At 45.2% G+C, this 21,111-nt stretch overlaps 1 protein-coding gene and 1 long non-coding RNA gene across 2 annotated transcripts in view; one reads left to right on the top strand and one right to left on the bottom strand.

Moving 5' to 3' along the window:
* Nucleotides 1–1,186: 1,186 nt before the first annotated feature.
* tlcd3a (TLC domain containing 3A) lies at nucleotides 1,187–20,076 on the top strand. Its single transcript, XM_060056996.1, has 5 exons — nucleotides 1,187–1,527; nucleotides 6,457–6,543; nucleotides 8,214–8,433; nucleotides 11,737–11,832; nucleotides 12,409–20,076. The coding sequence occupies exons 1-5, from the start codon at nucleotides 1,406–1,408 to the stop codon at nucleotides 12,736–12,738; spliced, it is 855 nt and encodes a 284-aa protein (XP_059912979.1). The 5' UTR covers nucleotides 1,187–1,405; the 3' UTR covers nucleotides 12,739–20,076.
* The window catches only part of LOC132461703 (uncharacterized), a 74,412-nt gene continuing 69,507 nt past the window's right edge, over nucleotides 16,207–21,111 (bottom strand). Inside the window, exon 2 of the long non-coding RNA XR_009526660.1 lies at nucleotides 16,207–16,507. This is a non-coding gene — a long non-coding RNA (uncharacterized LOC132461703). The remainder of the gene's footprint in view (nucleotides 16,508–21,111) is intronic.

Genomic DNA, 21,111 nt, shown 5'->3' with positions numbered 1-21,111 from the left:
CCTTAGCTGCAGGCTAAGCTTGGGTACGCAGCTCCAGACTACCACCTACTGACCAGACAGCTCCCTCAACCATTTAGCAACAATCCAGAAACACCCAAGCAATAGCATACCTTAGATGCAACAGACAATGCCCTAGCCTTGACCGCTAACACCTACGAACCATAAAGAACACCAGAGCAACCACTCAAACACCATAGCAACTGTCCTATTTACAAACCAAGAGAGCCTACGCCGCAATACCCTGGTCTACTTTTTGTTTAGCCTACATCAACCAATCATGCACTCAGACCCAAATGTTATATACTGTGGGTTATTGGGATCACATATGTTTAGATAAAACATGCATTTTCAATACATGTTACACTATAGTCAAACATGCTCATATGACAACACCAAATGCTGTCCATAACATAGCCTACTCCTAAACCACATCAAAAAGTAAAAATAATAATATGAAACCATTATTAGTTTGTTTTCGTGGTTGTGTATCAATTCAAGGTAACCACATGCTCTACCAGGGTGTGTCTTTTACAGAAGTTTGGCTTGTTTGTCAAGCTTCTGTCCTGATATATGCTAATTTAAACGTGCGACAAGCTTGAAGGTCTGACTTAGTTTGCGTCGACAGAGCTATCAATCCTGAAGATCTTGATCATTTTTTGTCATAGTAGCGATGGGAAGTCAAAATCGTTACAAAAGTTGCACATCTCGAACTTCCTCAGTGTATAAAATCAGTAAAAACTAAAATATTCTAAAATATATGACCAACATAAACCATCAATATTTATAATTATTAAAATGAATAAAAAGGATTTGTTTGTTCTTATTGTAATATATTCATTAAAGCATAACAATTAACAATTCAGATCCCAAAAATGTATACAGCTCATAATAAACTATTTTTTTAAACAGCTGAAAAAAATCGAATCAATCATTGTGCAATTGCATTATTTGCCTTGTTACATATCAACATAAGTTAGAACCTATACTTTTTTTTTTGTATGCCAACATATTTTGTTGCATAATATTATGTTGTAAGGTTAGGCCTACGACAACACTATTCACTAGGAATATTGTTTACGGATTTGTAAGCTACTGAATTGTTATAAGATGCATGATCAGTCACGACCTATGGTCTCTATTCATATTGTGTTCCGTTTGAGCAGTTCGTTCGTGTGCCGCCCATCCCTACTTAAGAGTGCCGTGCTGCTGAGGCAACGTTAAAACGCTGCGCTCACTGGTGCCCGGATTGTGGCGTGAGCGCTGAAACAATCCAGCAAGCACGGTGATTCCGGGCCACCAAAAATGAGTAAACGTCGTGTGTAACGGGAAAATATAGTGGACAAAAGGTCGACCCTGATTAGAAAACGGAGATAGGTCGAGTGCCAGCTCCCGAGACAAGTGCAGGATGTTGCAAGTTCTGGCTTGCGGTGTCGTAGTTTTTCCCGGTCTCTTCTTCGCCTTTCGGAGAATACTCCCGTCCATTTTCAAACAGTGGACCGATGCAGACGTGGTTCTTGTCAGTGAGAGGTATGCTTATTCATTTTCATCACATAGCCCACCTGAAAACAATGTGCATTCATTGTAGCAGTCTTCTTGCAGTGAAACGCATCAAAAGCATACAATAACGTTATAGTACAGCGCTGCCAATCCCGAATGTAATGATATAACCTTACGGTGTCCATATAAATGTATCGATTCCTTATTATATTATACACCATCATTTTGTAACGTATGTCATACGGTATAATATTAGTAATAACGCAACTATTGCCACTGGTTATCGAATTTCTATAGGCATACATTTTCAGTTGAAAATTATCCTCAGGTTTAATCCGATTATTACAAACCATTAACCATCCTTTAATTTGTTATGGAAAAACCATTAACTTTAACCCATCGTTTGATCGTGTGGGAGGCGATGTTTCTATCCCGTGAAGGCATTATACTATTTGTCTTACATTGCAATCATAAATGATGCAGAGCCTCCATGGGTCCTCAGCACCTATATTTAGACAGGCATGTCTCCAGCAAGTTGGGCCGTAGAGGTAGCCCGGGACTGGCACTTTTAGGACCCATTCTGAAATATTTATCCACTAGGGGCCCCTAATCGGCCCATACATCCATGGCCTAAATGGCAACACGCATTTTGAACACGTATATAGCGGTCTTACTCGCTATCGAAGTAAGAAAAATACTATAATAGTCAAGGCGCTGTGTTGTTTTACGTAACCCGGCTCGATAACAAACCCCTTCCATAGTAACGTTATAGCTACCGCTCGTGTGAAATGCCTAATACCATTGAAACATGATGAACGATTAATGTCTAACGATATCGCATGTTTACTGGTCTGTGTAAACCAGTAAACTCACATGTGCTGTGGGGGGTTCAAACCATTGCTCATTTGAACGCTGTCACTGTTGCTAATCCGCCTATGAGCTCGGCAGAGTGCTGAGTTAGCTTTGTGTAAAGCTGGTCACTTAGCTATTACAACGATGCTGTCGAGTGACAATTAATCATCACGTAAACGGCGAATACTTTCAAATGCAAGCGATGTTAAACACTTTCGTTTGCTTGTAACTGCATGGCGTCAACGATGTATTTCATACGCCTCAATGCAGCCTAGTGGGAAAAGAGAAAAATCTTTTCAAAAAGGCTTTTACAATGAAAGGCTTAGCATGTCATCTTGGACTACTAGGCCATCTCCACTGCCGTAGTGTTTATAAGCAGTACAGATTGTAATTCGGAAATACAGAACTTTAATTGAAGATGTCTCCTTCCATAGTGTTCCAGTGAACCATTGGTTTGGCCTTCACCCATGCTTGTTGCAATGCAGTGTGTTTGGGGAGAATGATAGGTGTGTTATCCCCACCAAGCTGAGTCTTCTGGTTTCCTATGAGTAGTATTAACGCTAGAAGGCATAGCTTAGTTGGTTCTACCACAGGTTAAGAATGAAGACAATACAATTTAGTCGCACAATAGAGATAAAGGACAGCTGCTGCATGTTTATAAAACACCCCGTCCTTAGCTTTCTGTGTACCAAGTGTACCAGTTCATTGTGTTTTAATGTACAAAACCTTTCAAGGGTAAGCACCCTAACCTTCAAGTGGATCTGGTCCCTTACTATGCGTTTAGGATCCACGTTAGAATCCAGGTTCAAGATTCAATACTTTATTGCCATACAACTCTGTACAAGTTGCTAGGGATTTGTTTCAGTGTGCTCATGACAGTACATAATGAGCCAAGCAATGCTAACCCAGTACTCCATAATGTGGGTAATGTGCGTGTCACACCCAAATCTAACCAAAGCCATTACCAAAATGCTTTCCCTCTGGATTTCGCAGACGACTCGGTTTACAGTTTGATCTTGTCAGAACATGACAAAGGTAAAAAAGGGGTTTATTAGATATTCTGTTGGCTTTCTAACAAATGACCATCTTCAATATTTCTTAAGTCACAAAGCCATATGAATAGGGTATTGCTGTTGATTGGCAAAAATGCAAACCAATCAAACATGCTCTGTTGTACAGAGGCTGACTGGAGATTTCATGGAAAAGGCTTACAAGCGTTGGCTACAATATCTTCCCTTGAACACCTCAAGCATGACCCTGGCCTAGTTTAGAGAACCGGTAGATATCTGTTCCACGTAACACTGGCAGCCAATGTTTAATGGTAACACAGTTACTTAAGTGTCTTAAAGCATAGTGCTGGCCTAGTTTTAAAGACCAGTGACATGGGATTAGAATGTTCTCCCAGGTTGTGGGGGCTGGTCATCTGTGCCCCGTGAATACCTTTTATACTTGATCAATGATCATGCAATTCAACTATTATTATCATTCACCTTTAAATCAATTTGGAGTTTCATAGCACAGTCCCTCTATCAAGAGCTCAAAAGGTTGTTTTTCTGATACAAAGGAAGCAGTCAGTAAATATTTGGCTTGGTGCACAGTGAAGCCAAACTGTCCCATTTGAATCGCATGGCAAGAGTGTGACCAAACTCGTCCTCGACCGTCATAGGTTGTGACAGAATTGTGTCACTCAGGTGCAGCCAATCAAGGGTTGTTTATTATATGTTCATTCATCTTTTGGCAGCAGCAAGTAAGAATGATGACGACTGTTTAGTGCGAGTTGAAAGCTCAAAATGTCCATTTTGTTGTCCCAATGCGCTCTCGCCCTGGACATCCACTGTAAGTGTGGAAAACAAAGGGCAGGGACATGCTCTGAACTCGGTCCCTGAGTCGGTGGCTGATGGATGCTTCACGACTCAACGGTCATCGAGATCACGGCTGACTGGCTCTCCAACTCTGATAACGAGCTGAGGCCGTCACACTGTCCTCGGCATGTTACATACAGCCTCTTATCACACACGCATATCTACGTAGTTCATTTTAGATATGCTGGATGGGATAATATAGTGAATGGCATGACTATCCCCTTGATGAGCCGACAGGGAGTGAGGGGAGTCGGAGAGATAGAAAGGAAGTGAGCCTTTTTGCCTCGGATGTGCTATGCTCAGTTAGCTTTTTTCTCCTTCCCTCTTCCTCTCGTTTCTGCTGGCTCCTTTCCTTTTGGGTCTACGCTCTGTCTCTCCCAGGGTTGCTTGTAGCAACCCACAACGTTGTAGTGGACTGTGCAACCCTGCATTACAAAGTGCATTAACTAGAGGAAACGTGAAGCGATTCTCTTGTCAGACAGGGTTGTAATTTTCTGTCCGTGTGTTTCTATGTATTTTAGAGGTGAATGTGTTGGCATACAGTATGAGTGTGGGTATCTGTGCCCATGCATGTGCATACGTCTGCATTTGCCAAATTTATGTTTGCACGCAGAGGCTCACATGAGTGGCAGCAGTGAGTAGAAAGTAAGTGAGGGGTCGTGGGGGTGGGGTAGCAGAGATGAGCATTCACACACCGGTGTAACAACATGGGAACACAAAACACATTCTCACACCCTCCCCTACCCGTCAGCTTTTCCCAAGTACACCTTAACAACCCTTTTTTGACGGCTTTTTCTCCCTTTGAAGCAACTGCTGGTCGGCAAACAAAAAATCCATTGTTTAAGGCCGTAGGTCCCTGGTCCTGTGACTTGAGTACGCAACATAGGCCTGGGGCTTGGGGCAGATTTCGCAAGGCTTACACACTTCGCATGCTTGTACACATCTGTCTATGCAAAACATTGCCAAAGAAGACAGTAAAATATGGTGTGACTTTTTTCTCCATGATGCCCAGTCACATGATCTCTGTTGCCATGCCAAGGCTGGTGTCATGACCACGGTCCCGCAGAGAGAGTGTGGAGGGGGGGGGGGGACCCATAGGGACCCATAACACAAACACATGTCTAACACGACTCTTCTGAAGTGATTGTGATCTTAATCAATGGCTCACAATAAGTCACATGTCTACATGGCGTCCCAGGAAGCTTTGCAAAGGGTCTTGCATCACTGAATAACGCTGCCCTGTGACTCTGAACTCGTTCTACAAACCTGATGGACAATAGCATTCCTTAGTCAAAGATAGTGTCTCAAAGTTAGGAAGAATGTCTTTATCAAACAGGAGGCTACTCAGTGTTGCAATCAGTGCGTTAAGGGGCTTTCTGTGGGGTGCTGTTTGAAATGATTTACAGGTCAAATGAGATTTGTGATTAAATGCAATTGTTTTGGTTGCCTCGTGAGAGACTGCATACAATCATAGGTTCAACTGACGCTTGAGTGTGTTGCAAGTGGCCCCTTGCTAATCCACTTCCAACAGCTGACCTTTTGAAGAAAGTACATAAAAAAAAACGATAATCAGTGGGCAGGCAGCCCATTACCTCACTTTTCTGAAAGGCTATGCCAGGTGTGTCAACCAGCTTTACCCATGCCACTGTTTGGCACCTAAACCCATGATTGCAGACCCAATTTACTAAACCATCAAGCAAAGTTGCCCAAGACCAAAGAAGATCATATATGTCTGCAAGAGCTCATGCAGGTGTGAACCTGGGATAAAACTCAACCCTGATACGTGTGAGAAAGATTTGCACGTTTCTGCAGGGAAGGGAACACGTTGACGCCATGGTCTGGCAGTAAAGCTGAGTCATGTGACTTTTTGGCACTACACAGTGCACTGCATACCCATAGAATTCCTCTGGTTGAGCTTCTTTCTTGTGGTTTGACATTTTTTACAACCAATAGTCTGTGGATTTGTCCTTCCAGATACATCTAACAAAAGTTGTATAGTATAGGATTTATAAAGAGTCAATAACATTTCTAAATCAACACCATTTCTAAAATCTTTATATCAGCACAGAAATACCGCCAAAACCAACCGATATATCGGTCGGGCTCTAATTGACACAACGCTGTTTAGAATCTCTAACCTATAATGTAATAGGTGATGTTGACGTTTTCCATTGAAGAACATGCCGATATTAACCTCCCTCTCTTTTTTTCCATCCCTCTCTCTTGTTCTCTTTCTCTTCCCCAGGCTGGTGTCCTCTATCCATGCCGTCATGGCCACCACGGTTGGGTGCATCGTGGTGGCATCGTGTCGGGGCAATGTCATTAGTGACAGGTGAGTCGAGTGCCGGCCAATCACAACACAGGGACCCCCTTTAATCTTTTCCAGCCTATACAGTCAGTTTGGTCCGGGGATCTCAAGGCCCCAATCGCTAGGGACCCACCTATCTTTTTGAAGGTTATGAGTCAAACACTTAGCGGGCAATCTAACAAGACTATTATCCGAGGCTATATGTTTAATGCAAGTGTGTTTTTAATAAATTAAAAAAAAGGGAGCACTCTGAATATATCAAATGCATGAATCTGACTGATGCTCTTCCAGCTTCCCCCTAATGGTTCCGTCAATTCCATCTCTCCCTGATTAACAATCCCTATGCCCTCTTTGTCCTTTCCCAGCAAGGATAGCAGTGAACCACCCATCTGTCTGCTAACTCTCGTCCGCTAACATTAGCGCTCCACAGCCGCCAAAGCCCCGGCTGCGCTAGATCCCAGACCCCGGCCGCGAGAGCCATAAAGTCACTTGCGGAGCCACATTTCAACCGTTTAACTCACTGAGTGTTAGCGTAGCAATAGCATGTCCGATGCGGGAACGACGTTGCCGTGCTAAGCTAATGCTACTGTATTAATCCCCCCACTGAGCTACTGGCCAGCACAGTTCCTGCCTCCCTCCCCGGGGCCATTGGACTGCTAATCTTCTCTCCCCCCTCCCCCAGTGCCTGGGTTTACAACACTGCTCTATTCTGTTCTCCTCTGAACTGCTAGCAGGTCACACTCGTATAAGAGTCAAGCATTGTCTTTCCCCGAACATTGTATTTACTCATTATTATACGGTTTTGAGTATTTGTTTATAAGAAACCTTGAACATCCTTAGCACTCAATGCTCAATGCAGATTCATGGGAAATTTCTAATGGCCTGACCCTGGCCCCGTAATGCGAGGCTGTGGTTAACCGTTAGCTTTGCCTCAAGAGCTTTGCCTTCAGGCGGCTAATGTGGTCCCTTGTCTTGTCGTTTCATCACCAATGTGCTGTCCATACACAAATAAACTGAATAAACCTTGGGGAGAAATATATATTACTCATCACAATTAACATGACATGAACTATTTTTTATTTAAATCGCTGCTCTCATTAGCACAGTTGGAGCATTAGCATTAGCACAGCTATTTGGTGTGTGTATGTCTGTGTGTGTGTGTGTGTGTGTGTGTTTGTGTGTGTGTGTGCGTGTGTCTCTCTCTATATATCTGTGTGACTGATTGATAGGCAACTCTTATTCCTGGAACTGGGTCCAATCTTGAACAAGCGATGTACCTTTCAACGTAAGGCAAAATAGTGCAAAGGTGGCATGGCTACAGCACAGGGGACTCAGCCAAGGGTCAAGGGTCAACAGCTCAGGCCTCTCCAGTGGCTGTTTCTTTGTTCCAGCCCGTAATTAACCGTCATAGTAATCGCCACTAATTAAGTCCAGGAATTTTGTAATAATTGCATGCAGCCGCACGTTGAAGTGCTCACATGTTTTACGCGAGGACGGTTGAAAGCAACTTTGCATCGGTGAACATGAGCCATTTTATGGATTAAAGTGTTAAACCTAAGTCTTATTACAGTGTGTTGGGACAATCCCTTCTCAAAGGTGAACAACAATAAAGTGAAGGAACATGAGAACAATTTTCAGTGTACAGAATGTGACTGAAACGATTTTGTTGACACTATTTTCTACCTTTCTTGCAGACACTGGCTGGCCCCCTACTTTGTCATCTGGTACGGTGTGCCCTACATGGCGTACGACCTCTACGCCATGTATCTCAGCCACTACTACCGCTTCCAGGTCAAAGGGCACGAGGACTACAAGAGGCATTCGCTGAGCACAGTTAACTCGTTTGTGCGCAAGGAGTTTCTGCTGGTGCTCCACCATATCGCCCTGCTCACTGTTCTGCTACCTGTCACTCTGGTGAGACATGGGGGGACGGGTAGAGGGAGGGAGATATCATTCATCAAAGCATTTCATAGCTCGATGAATGGGGGGTTAGGGTTAAAATCTACCAGCCAAGCAATGTATTTGATCTCTAACCCTGGATTTGTTCATTTTAAACCCTGAATAGGGGGGTGGGGAAGGTTGAAAGTGATCTTTAACTTTCAATGTTAACATTTGCGGGCTCAATGCTCAATGGGGTTCTAATAGGTTAGACTATGAGCCAAAACAGGATCACATTAATAGATTGGGAGTAAAAATGCTTCATGATCAGAAGCAGGGTAAAATAGTTAAAAGCCCCATGCAGCTCGGCGAGATAGAAAAAAGCCACAGTGGGAGGCTACACTCATTCATGAACGCCTTACTAGATAGACCGGAAAATGGTCAATTTTCAGTATTAATAATATTGGTTAGCTTGCGATATCTGCTGACTTCAGGCCTCAACTGGTCTGTTAGAGTCTGCAGAAACCGTGCCAGTAAACAGATTTTATGGTTTCTATGGAAAGTACTTCATGATCCTGACGTTAATTTTTTCAGCCGGTTGCCAAATTTAACGACAATGTGATCAGCCACGTCCACCATCGCTGTAATGGTATTTGACCGCATAATGTCATTTTTCTTAATGGAGATTCAATGTGCTTTCAATTTGAGGACAAAATGCTGTGTTTTCAGTCATACCCTTTCGTTGACGTGCAGAAACCTTTGATCATCATACACTGGTTAATCTAAGAGGCTGCTCCCGCCATTCTATCATCTCGTCATCCTTCGACCTTGAGTTGTCCTCCTTTTTTGATGTACATTTCAATGACGGTTACAAACGGAGCCCGATTTTATAAATAGTTCCGCCAACACGGCCATCAAACTATCCATTAACTGTCCTATGACGAAGCCTCTCGTGTAAAGGAACAAAGTGTTGCTAAAAAAACATGTCTGTTATCTGAGGTGGAGGTATTTTGGTATATTTCTTTTATGTGCTTTTGTAACTGGGCCAATTTATAGGAATATAAAACCGTTAGAAAGCAGCGTCAAATCAACATATTTCCATATTCTTTATTACAACATCATTCAAATTGAAGTTGGTATGGTTTTAGTTTTAATCTCAAATGAAGACTTGCTTGGTGGTTGTTATCAGAGTGGCCACTTTGTTTCACAGGCAGCCATTTGACTAGAACACCGGGCACTGTTCCCTTGAGATAATCGCACACTGATAATCGCACACTGTGTTTTAAAGCTAAATACAATGGATTTATGAAGTTGTGAGCAAAATGCTTTGACCAAATTTCATTGTTAAAGTGTATTTGCATGTTTATTACACACTTATAGACCTTCATAAAACCCCTTAAAATCGTGGTCACGGCTACTTGATCAAGAAAAGGAAAAGGGAGATCACCGGTCGAAACATTTAGTTATCTTAGCCAGCCAGTTGTAAAGCTGACGGGGCTTTGTAGGCCCGACTATACTAATGACGCTTAAAGGTCTAATTTAATCTGAAAGGAGATAATGGGAGAAAAACAAAATGTCCAAGCCAAAGAACAAGAACATGATGTTATTTCCAACAGCTTTCCGCCGATAATTGTGATTTCTGAGTCATTATTAGCCATTTTTACTTCTATACTCCATGTTCTTGTTTTTCACGAATACCCTTCAACTGTAAAGTTGATCGTTTTCATTTTAGAAGAAAATTCACCTAGCTGGAAAAACAAATCAGATTATGTCTGCTATGGGGGAGCCTCGTTCAATATTATCAGTGTCAACACGAACCTGCTATGTCAGACTGCAACACGCGGTCCGTCACCGAACAGCTACTCTCTCACCACAGCCCTCCAGGCCCTGCACCACAACCCCTCCCCTCGGCTTCATTGTACGGTTGCTGTGCTGTGGTTGGCCAGCCCAGCCAGGTGCAGTGGAAACCCGAGCCCCCTTGTTTGCCGTGGCCGTCAATGGTGACTGAGCATCACCTTACCTTGCATTATTGAGGCCCAGCTGCTGTTGTCGTCGTCGTCGTCGTCGTTACCTTCCTCCTCCCCCTCTCTCTCCCTCTTTCTGTCTGTCACCAGCATCATGCCTGAGCCCACGTACTTTGGGCTGATTCCACCGCCTCGAACGGTTTAGTCAATGTAACGTGGAGCACTACGTGGGTGTGGCTGTCATTGTTCAGGTGTGCCTGCTGGTGGAAGGAACCCTAACCCAAAGACCTGTGTTTATTTCAAGGGGAACTGTGGGGTGTTTTAATGGTTATTGAGTTGATGTGACCTCCAGGCCACACCGCATCCGCCCCAAACTAACTTTTCAGCATTTCATCTTGTGGCCAAATCTGGCACAGCACAAAACATTGCATTAAATATGTAGCAAAAATACTCTAGACATATAATATTTTTGCTAGAATGAGGTAACATTATGGTGATTGAGCCTATGGCCCACTTAAGAAAGCCCTTGAATCTGCAGTATTATGAATGTTTCAAACTGGGTGTCTGTGGGCTCATTCCCTCGATGCATTCAAATCCCCAGCGGCGCACCGTGGGCGATGCGTTACCCATCCCCCAGAGAGGATGTGGCAGAGCTACCGCCACAGACTCGCTCCTCAACTCACCTGTGTGTGTGTGGCGCTGGACGTACTGTATTTCTTTCGGCATAGATGCCCACCCAACGACAACTGAGGTCTTCGGAAATTGCCACTTTAAGGTGTTGCATCACTAGCAGACTACAATCCCAAGCATCAGTTTAATCGACACTCACCCACTCGCCCGGGGGGGTGGGAGAGTGTGGGATGACGGGGCCGTTGTGGTGTTAAGTTGCTCTCCTGTGGTCTAAGACGGTCTTCTGCGGGCAGATGGCAGGGGCCTATCGGCTCGGCCTCATGCTTTATTCATCACCAGCTAACTACTCGCAGGGCTTGACAACTCCTTGTTTTGTCGATTGTTGGATTGTTGTTGTTTCTATTGTCTGTCCTCAGTCCCCCCCCCCCATCCCCCCCCCCCCCCCCTGATGGGATCCGTCCACCACAGAGTCATGAGCCTGGTCAATATTTTAAATGTATCTGATTGCTCCGGTAGGCCTATGGCCCTGCTCCTGCTTGCTGTTCCCTCCTTCTTATAAGGTCATCGTTGTGTGTTTTTATCCTGTCCTTTTCGTCCAGTCAAGGCGGTGTTCCAAGTGAAACGTGTGTTTGTTTCTATTGCAGACCCGTCCGTATTGGCTCATCAGGACACGTCCTGGTGGGTGTCTCTGCTCATATCTGGTTGCTGGGTTCTGTTTGCTGACTGTGTGTGTTTCTCTCCTCAGTTCTTCAGGAAGGACCAGGGTGACTTCTTTGTCGGCTGCTTGTTCCTCACAGAGCTCAGCACACCCTTCGTCTCTATGGGAAAAATACTCATTCAGGTGAGTTGGAGTGAGCGAGCCAACGGAGCCGATGACACACATGCAGGTCCAACAGGTTGCTGGGTACAGCCATCAGGCCATTGGCACCTGCACAATGGGAATACTTTAGAAAAACGACAGTTACTGGGCTGTCCGGTTTATGCCATCATGCAAACCTGTTAATGTTTTTAGTTAGCCAATTCCAGCAATGCAAAGGACAGACGTACCACAATACGCATCCGTTGAGGGGTATTTGAGTCTATTCAACATTTATTAATTAAAAAAATGTATTTAACATTGACGCTACAAATTTTGTCCCTTTACTGACACCTCTATCATTCAGCGTGCAAACGTTGTTTGGCAGGTACACAAAGTAGAACTCATTAGTCAGCAGCAATTGGAAATCACTATTGAGACTAGAGACAACAGACACTATTTTAACTCTCTAAACTAGGAATGTTTGTCTGCAGCCATCTGTTCGATCAGAAACCCTAAAAATGGGTGGGAAAAATGAACATCCTGGGAGAAACAGTTTTTTCTAACTTAAATATCTGATCCCCTGCCAACCCCTCTACACACTGTTCCCCCCCCGCACAGCTGAGTCTCCAGGACTGCCGGCTGCACAAGGCCAACGGCGGCATGGTGCTGCTCACCTTCTTCGCGTGCCGCATCGCCCTCTTCCCGTACATGTACTGGATGTACGGCCGCCACTACGGCATCCCCCTCTACGGCGTGCCCTTCCACCTGTCGCTGGCCGCCAACCTGGGCAACTCCTGCATCCTGGCGCCGCAGGTGTACTGGTTCGTGCTGCTCTGCCGCAAGGGCTTCCGCCTGTACCAGCGCAGCCGCTGCAGGGGCGACGCGCCCGCCCCCGTCCGGGCCGCCGCCGCCGCCGCCGCCGTCACGGACAACACCAAAGGCGAGTGACGCGGGCGCGCGATGGGGGGGGGGGGGGGGGGGAGGCGGCCTTCCGCTGATGACGCCGCTGCCACCTCGAACCGCCCCGCCCACCCGACCCTCCCCCTCCCCCTCCCGCCCCCTCCTCAACCACCACCACCACCGCCGCCGCCGCCCGCCCGCCACCGTCGCTGCTACTCCTACCGGGCGCACGTGTCAAGAAGCTAACGCTACCCCCCAGTCACCTCCTTCACCGGTCCACCTCCTTTCCCGCCGGCCATCTGGTGTTGTCGGTCTCGCTGCCGACGGCCGTGGTTTGGTTGCAGGGACGTTAGGACGGCGCACTCGCATCCGTAACCCTCCCCCCTCCCTCCCTCGGCCCCCCCTCCTGAAAACACACATTACCCCCCCCAGCGCCTCACTCTGCCGCCTGCCGCCCGGGGCAGAGTGCTCCTCCATCCATCCCGACGCACGGGGTGAACTCAGCTTCGGCCTCTGGGGTTTGTTTCTTTACTTTGTTTTGGGGTTGGTTTTCTTTGTTTGTTCCCCCCCCCCCCTCACTGGACGTAATCTGGTTTCCAGTGCTCCCCGTCTCCCTCCACTGCACTGGACTATGGGTCAGAGGTCACCTCAACCCTAACCGCTTCCGGCAGGACTAAAACACTGGGCGAGTGAGGATGACGAAGGCTTCGGCCTCTTCGTCGTCGATATCTGTTCTGTACCTCGAAACTCATCGATTATCATCTCCTGTTGCCGGGAAGAAAGACTGTATCTCTTTCTCCTCTCTCTCTCTATCTCTCTCTATCTCTTGATCTCCCCACCATTCTGTGTGCGCAGACTCCGGTCCTTTACGAAGATCCGCCGCGGTGCGGACGCACCTCAAACCGGTTTATTCATCTCCCTTATGCTTAGGTTTATCGGGACTTATGAAGTGTAAAATATGCGACGATTCCACGTTGACCGCCCCGCCCGCCTCCCCCCTCCCCTCTAACGCCTCTCCAAAGCAGCTCTGCTCTCCTGGTTTATCAAGGAAAAACACTGGTAGTGAAGACGACAGCCGTGTCGGTGCCAGCGTCGCACCGGTCGGGTTTCAAGTTCCACACACAAGAGAAAACCTGACCACCTCCAGAGGAGTGGTCACCTGAGCCACCTGTGAGAGAGACCGCACGCGCCCGGCCGCGTGCGGTTAAACCCGTTATTTATCCGTTTGACTGTCTTTTAGCCTTTTCCACCTCCTCCTCGCTCCCCAACGCGCTCCCCTTATCAGATATCGTCATAGCAACAACGAGCTAACACCCGTTTGGTCTTTGTTTTTCCGTTTTATCTGTAACATTGATCCAACGCAAAGGCCACTACAGACCACATGCGCTGCAGTAACCCCAGAGAAGCAGTCTAGCCCCCACGCCGTAGGGGAACCCAGGCGGGGTTTGGGGGGGGTTACCTGAAGTCAGCTTGACCGGGTCAGACCTCCCTGTCGGACCACCCCAGCCGGTGGGATGGGCTTTCGGGGGGGTTGCGCAGCGTGGGCGACCGGGAGGGGGTCGGAGGGAGGACTGCGTACATGTCCTGCTGTGGGTGTCCCTTTAAGGTCACATAGTAAAGTGCCTGGTCTTACTCAGGGCAACAGACAAGAGCAATAATGCTGATCACCAGTGGCAATCACACTCATTACTAACGCACACGGAGAGGACTAGCCCGGGGAGAGCGTTACGACGCAGCGGCACACAAAGGCAGGGTTGACGTGAAGCGATTTTATCTATTCTTGGTTTGATTTTGGTTTTTATTTGAACCCACAGATGTCCCATGGCTTTTTTTTTTTTATTTCATTACGCGGACTGAGTGGCGAGTTGATCTGGTTGATGTGGATTAGCTTAAGTGGTCGCGGGGTCCCGGCATATCGCACTGTACATACCTGATCACGACAATTTTTTTAGAAACACTACGGATATATATATATACATGTTCTAAATCTTTATATGTATTATTATTATTATTATTATTAAAGATGGCAAAAAAAAAAGCTCAATTCCATTAGCTCTCAACACAAGACCGCTTAAGTAACATAGCTGCAACACATAATCCCGTATGACTACTAGGAGAGCAGCTTTTGGGGACAACGTCTTTTTATCACACACTGAACATTTGATTAACCATGAATTCATGTTGTTTTAGGACCCATGTGAATTAATCTGTTACGTTAACTTTTGTTTTAATTTTGTTGAATCGATGGAACACTGGAACCGTAGGGCGGATCTCTGGAACCCTCAGAGTCGGTGCGCGGACTCTTGAGGGGTCTTTGCTCCCTTCTCGTCAAGGCCCAGCACACGTTATCTATGCAAGGAGGTCCTAGCCATGCCTTTTTACACTGCTTCAATGTCCGATGACATAAAGAAAGGTTAGGGTTATGGGTTATTTATGTCTTTCATGTAGGGGCTACTTTGTCTGGACATTTTTATTATTTTTTACATTACCCGGGTATTCTTTCGCACTTTTGCTCGTAGATTGTGGAGTATCTGCGTGGACTCTCCACTCCCTGTTGCGTGAGGCAGAGCGGTTTCTTTCGTTCTACTTATCCATACACATGAATATCGATAATGTGACTAGATTATATTATTATTTAGCATTAAGTGCTCTCTGTGCGTGGAAAGTCGGCAGTACTTGGCAACGGGGGGTCAGATGAGCAGACAGTCCACTGGGCCAGGGAGGGCTGGTGCACCTCGTAACATGAATCAATCCACTGTAATGGCGCCTTTTAGGACGAGGGCGGGAGGAGGGGGGGGGGGCATGACATTAACGTGTCAAAGCTATACATCGATATTGGTAAGCAGCCGATATCCAGCATTCATATCACCTCGTCTGTATTATTATTATGATTTTTATTATGATTATTAATCTTATTATTATATTCTCCACATATCAGTCCACACTGCTTTAGTGTTTCTTTGGCTGGATGTGATTCTTTGCGGATTTTCTTTCTCAAGCTAACGAGGACCCGTGTGGGCAAAGTGCACGTGGCGAAGGCCGCCAGTGGCCCGCCGCGCTCGTCTCTTGAGACCAAGCGAGACGGCTGGCTGCTAACACACCGGCCGCGGCAGGGTGGTCAGAGAAGTGGGCAGGAAGCAGCAGGTGGATGTGACAGGGCTCTTTGTTGTTTTGTGTGTGGGGGGAGGGGGGGGGGGGGGGGGTATGATGGTGGTGGTGGTGGCGGTCGGCTCTGTGTCCGAACATGTGTCAGCCAGTGTTTGGCCCCGTAAGCTCCCATTCACGGCGTCCCTCCCTCCCGTCTTATCTCGCTGTCGCTCCACGTCTCTATCTCATCAGGCCACTCCTATGCACTTCCCATGACCCACCACCCCCCTCTGGCCATCGTCATGTCTGTGCATTGTTGAGTCTTATCGGACAACCTCAACACACACGCACAAACCACAATGTGCACATCAATCACCTCACCATGAAGGACGGCTCGCTTTTACTTTCTGCTTCCTTTATGGGGAGGGAGGGGGGGGGGGGGGGTGACTGCAGGGTCGGGATACGGCCCGCAGTATCCTGGCCTGCCGAGGATCGGAGCAGTCTGATAGGTTCCCTCGTCTCTAGGAGCAGAGGTTTGAGTGTCTCTCACCTTCCATGCAAGACCCACACACACACACACACACACACACACAAGCATACATACGCTGATAGACATGCGCATATGTGAACACACACACTTGTATACTAACACGTGTGTACCCACACACACATATACATACGTGCACACGCACACACATAAACGTGCGCTGATAGACATGCACATATGTGACTGAACACAGACACACACATACATACATACATACATACATACATACATACATACATACATACATACATACATACATACATACATACATACATACATACATACATACATACATACATACATACATACATGTACGTTCACACACACACAAACACATACAGGCAAGTAGTTCTCCACTCATTTGACCAATAGACGGCTATTGAGCTTTTCATTCTATGAGTTGGTTTGTGATTTATTTCAGTTTTTGTTTTTTAGCGAAGATGTAGCTATTTTTGACTTTGGTATGACAGCGGCTATGACAGTGGTCCTATTATACTCTCCAATGCGGTTGCTGCTTTCATCCAGGGTTTAACTGTCAGCCCATCTTTGTTCCTGTGAGGCACAGGTCCTCGGAGTGGAACATCCCAGTGAGTTGTTTTTAATCGCTTTTAATGTGAAAATCGCCACCATACCTAACATAAAACCATGAGCCTCAGAATCTCACTAAGCTTAGCAAAGGTCAAAAAACAAAAAAATACGCACATAGTAGCTGCACTTATACTAATAACATGATTTTTATTTATTTACTTCTGCTCTGAGTTCAGAATGATGATCAATATGAGATATATTACAAGTCTTGCCCTCAGCCTCACAGGAGGTGAGCCTGTTCTGCTCAGGGTCTGCTGAAGATGCTAACATATGTCGTTACTACTTAGAGGTTAATTCTAAGACTAAAACTGTGACATTTTAGGAAACTTGATGATTCTGAATTTGATGATATCTGGAATGTGTACTTCCCTGTCTATACTGTTGAAATAATTATCTCTTTCCTGTCACTTAGCTTGTTGATACAGCTCATATTGAAGTTTAACCAAAGATCAGAATCAAACTGCAGAGATGATGGAGATGAGGTCTTTCTGGGGTCGCTGCACTTTGATGTTTCGTTTTTGGTCAATCTTTTGTGTAACTTCTATAGCTTGGTTGTTAGACCAAAGAATATCAGGCACCTTAGTGGACTAAAGCCGTAATAATTGTAGCAACGTGAGCAGAACTTTTTGAGTGGGTTTTACCTTGAAAGTGACAGACTCTCACGAGTAAGACCATTCCAGAACACAGAGATTCTCTCCATCTGGTCGTATTGCTCCCCCCTCCCCTCCCCCCCAGAATCCTAGTCATAGATTTTTTTTTCTGCCCAGGGTTTTCTCTCGTGGATGCATTCTCCTCCTCACTGACTGCAGAGGAGATGACTCATGCCTTTACCCATCAGCCACCTTGGTATACTACCCCCACAACCCCTCCCTCCACCTGCTATACATCGCCGATACATGCAAACCTGGTGACGAGGAGACACGCGTCCCGTGGTGCTCTGACCCCCCCCCACCCCCTCCCCAAACACAACCATCCCAATGCGAGAGGTGCCATCTTTCACCTCATCTCATTTGAACCACATGAGCAGTGCATAGTTCATACATAGATGAACCCCCCACCTCAAGTCCCTTCGCCATACTTCCTCCTCAAGTGTCCAATCAGGATGCGACTCTGTGGGCGACGTGTTAGATCTAGAGACTGTCCGATCTAGGGTGAAGTAACCAGCATGTGTCTGTCGATTCGGTTGAACGTTTCTTTTCTTTGGTTTGTTTCTGTTGGGTTTTTGGTTTGTTTTGTTTTGTTTTTCCCCCATTCCTTCAACCACAAGTGTTTTAATACGCTGAGATAAAATGCTAAATAAACATAATAACGATAAAATAATGATAACTGAATGCATGCCCCCCTCCTGTGTATCCATGACCCCGTCGCCTCTACCCGAAGAAACGTGGTGACTTATCTATTTTTCCCCCAAAGAGGTTATCCAACCTAATAGACGCTTGCATGGAAAGTACATTTTAAGAAACGCATTAACAACCCAAGCCGAGGGAACACTAAAGATAATCTCAAAGTGAGTGTCAGAGGGCTCGACTCTGGTCTCCAACGACAACGGGTCTGGAACCAGAATAAGCCGGAGTGTACAGCACTCGCCACGACGACTCCAGGCGTGCACAGAGCTAGACGACTAGAAGATGTACCCCCTGACTCCCCCCACCCACCCCCCGGACTATAGTTGAGCCTACATATTTGGTGCAGATGACAAGAGTTTGAGAATAGATATAGATGCTACTGCAATACATGAGAAAGAAAAAAAAAAAGGCTGTTGTGAAGACACTATTTTTGTCTACATATCATTTTTCATTTTGAAGTGATTGTCCTATCTGTAAAAATGCAGGTTGATTGCAAAGATTGATTTTAAACTCGGGACAGAGAACCTATAACATGGTATCCAGTGCCTTGTGAAAAATCTCTTTGTGGTGACCCTATCATGTTTAAAAAAGGAAAAGAATAAAAATGATAGAAAAACCGGTTAAAACAGGTCAAAGTGTTTACAGGTTGCTGTTGTTTTTATTTTCGATTTTAAATCCTAAGGCATATCATATCCTGTATCATTCACCATGTTTTAGCTATGCATGGCAAAATGCCACTGTAAGGTCAACAGTGGTGAACAGCTCACTCCAGTTCTTCAAGAAAACCCTGCTAGCATTTTACATTTTTGGCAAAAAATCATTAGCTTTTAATCTTCTTAGTTTGATTCATTAAGAGAAAGTCCACCTGAGAATATAACTTTAAACTTGTCAGCAGAGATGGTTAAATATTGTACTATTACTGATAAAAAGATACAGATCCTTTTTATATTATATTAAGGTGTAATTTTAGCATGTTAAAGCTACACTAGGAAAGTGGAGGAAAACTAATGCCTCGCTCAACTCTGCTGTCAGACCTTAGTGGCTGGCCACTGACATGCACAATTTGGTTTGATTGGTTTACTGCTTAAATGGACAACATGTCCTCAAGAGCCTTGATTTGTCAATTCTTCAGGGGGAGGCGGGAATTCTTCTAAAAAGCAAACGTCTGGTGACATGATAACAAGTTTTTCCTGTTTTATTTTCACAAATAAAAAAGAACCCATGTAAAGGGGTCCAAACTACCTGGTGTAGCTTTAAGTAAGTTATCGTCCCCTTGGTTTTTCAAAAATAATGAGCGTAATATGATGGATCTTTCCCCCTGAATGCACATCTGAACATTTGGTGGTGAACCCCTTGACTGCGTTACTGTTTATTTGTTTAGTTTGCAGTGCTACCATTATTGAGACGAGGTTTGGCTCGACGGTTTGCTGTACGTTTCCTCCCCTTGACATGTCCCAACACCATGGGAGTCAACGACATAACTGCAGCCTATACTCACAACCGCCAATGCTACCTGCACCCCCTCCCTCCCCCCTCCTTTCCCCTCCCACCTTATTTTTGATAACCTTCTGATTTTTCATAGGTATATTTATATATCAGATTTGGTATATACGTATATACGTTTATCTATTTTCTTTCTCTCTTTTTTTTTTTTTAGCATGACCCTTTTTTGAGGAAATTTCCTATCTGAAAAAGACTGGGCTCTTATTTTTACAAAAGAGGCATTCATTGAGAGGTAATGATTAATTTAGTCATTGCAAGAAAAAAAAAAGTGAATTCTGAGCACCCCTTCAAGATAAATAAATTGATTTAATAGTCTGTTTGGAATTTGTCTTTTTTATTTTATTTCGTTTTTGTCACATTAATTCGCTCATGTCTTTGGTTCATTATGGGACTTTCATTGACCTCACAAACAGGAAGTTGAGAGCCAGAGGGTTAGGCCATCTCCGTGAACAGCAGATGGCAGTATTGACACTTTTTTGCAGTTGGTGCGACTCTAAAATTGTTACATAAATGCAGATTACTGTTTAAACCATTAATTCTCTATTGTTTCTATTAAATCATTTTCAAGTATTTTCAAACATTATTTCATTTACAATTACCGACAAGCTTTCTAAAAAACAAACCTGCTAGACTGCTGGAGCTGTTAGTTTATTCATATCAAGAACAACCTTATAATTTTAGTCAAAATGTAGTGGACTCCAACGAAAATAATAATTCTGCTCACACCATTTATTTATTTATTAGAAGTAATATACCTTTCTCCTTTTATCACAGGACAGGCCTGAACAAATATAATAGATTGTGATCATTTCATAAAAACAAATCACTGTGCTATCTAAGTAATAACCGGTGTTGTTTTGTTGACTCTATCACAAGGTGGCCCAAACAAGCTAATTATGGTTCAAGTCTGGTGAGTGTGGGATGTGCCAAAATTCGGGAGCTGCACTGCACTGTGTGTGTGTGTGTGTGTGTGTGTGTGTGTGTGTGTGTGTGTGTGTGTGTGTGTGTGTGTGTGTGTGTGTGTGTGTGTGTGTGTGTGTGTGTGTGTGTGTGTGTGTGTGTGTGTGTGTGTGTGTGGGGAGATGGTGAGATGGTGAGATACGGGAATATACAACTAGTCTGTGATACGTGCTATTCTGCAACCTGAGTCGGATCTACCATCTCTCTCTTTGCCTCTTTCTCTCTCCCTCTCTGCCTCTCCCTCTCTCTGTTTTTCTCCCACTGTCTCACAGATATAAAAATACTCCTATATCCGCCCCACGCATGCACACAGCGCCACGGGCACCGTTTTTTCCTCACGCACTACTACTGTAACATTACCGCGGTCGTCATACCGTCGTCAACTACTGT

Source organism: Gadus macrocephalus, chromosome 7 (assembly GCF_031168955.1).
Source record: "Gadus macrocephalus chromosome 7, ASM3116895v1".
Lineage (NCBI taxonomy): Eukaryota > Metazoa > Chordata > Actinopteri > Gadiformes > Gadidae > Gadus > Gadus macrocephalus.
Note: the sequence above shows the minus strand (reverse complement) of the source record. Positions and strands in the feature narration are given on the sequence as shown.

What these genes read in the sequence shown, in the direction of transcription:
- tlcd3a (XM_060056996.1), top strand. Translation starts at nt 1,406, where the DNA reads ATGTTGCAAGTTCTGGCTTGCGGTGTCGTAGTTTTTCCCGGTCTCTTC. An exon ending in GTGGTTCTTGTCAGTGAGAG is followed by an intron (nt 1,528 to 6,456) that starts GTATGCTTATTC and finishes TCTCTTCCCCAG; the next exon opens with GCTGGTGTCCTCTATCCATG. An exon ending in GGCAATGTCATTAGTGACAG is followed by an intron (nt 6,544 to 8,213) that starts GTGAGTCGAGTG and finishes CCTTTCTTGCAG; the next exon opens with ACACTGGCTGGCCCCCTACT.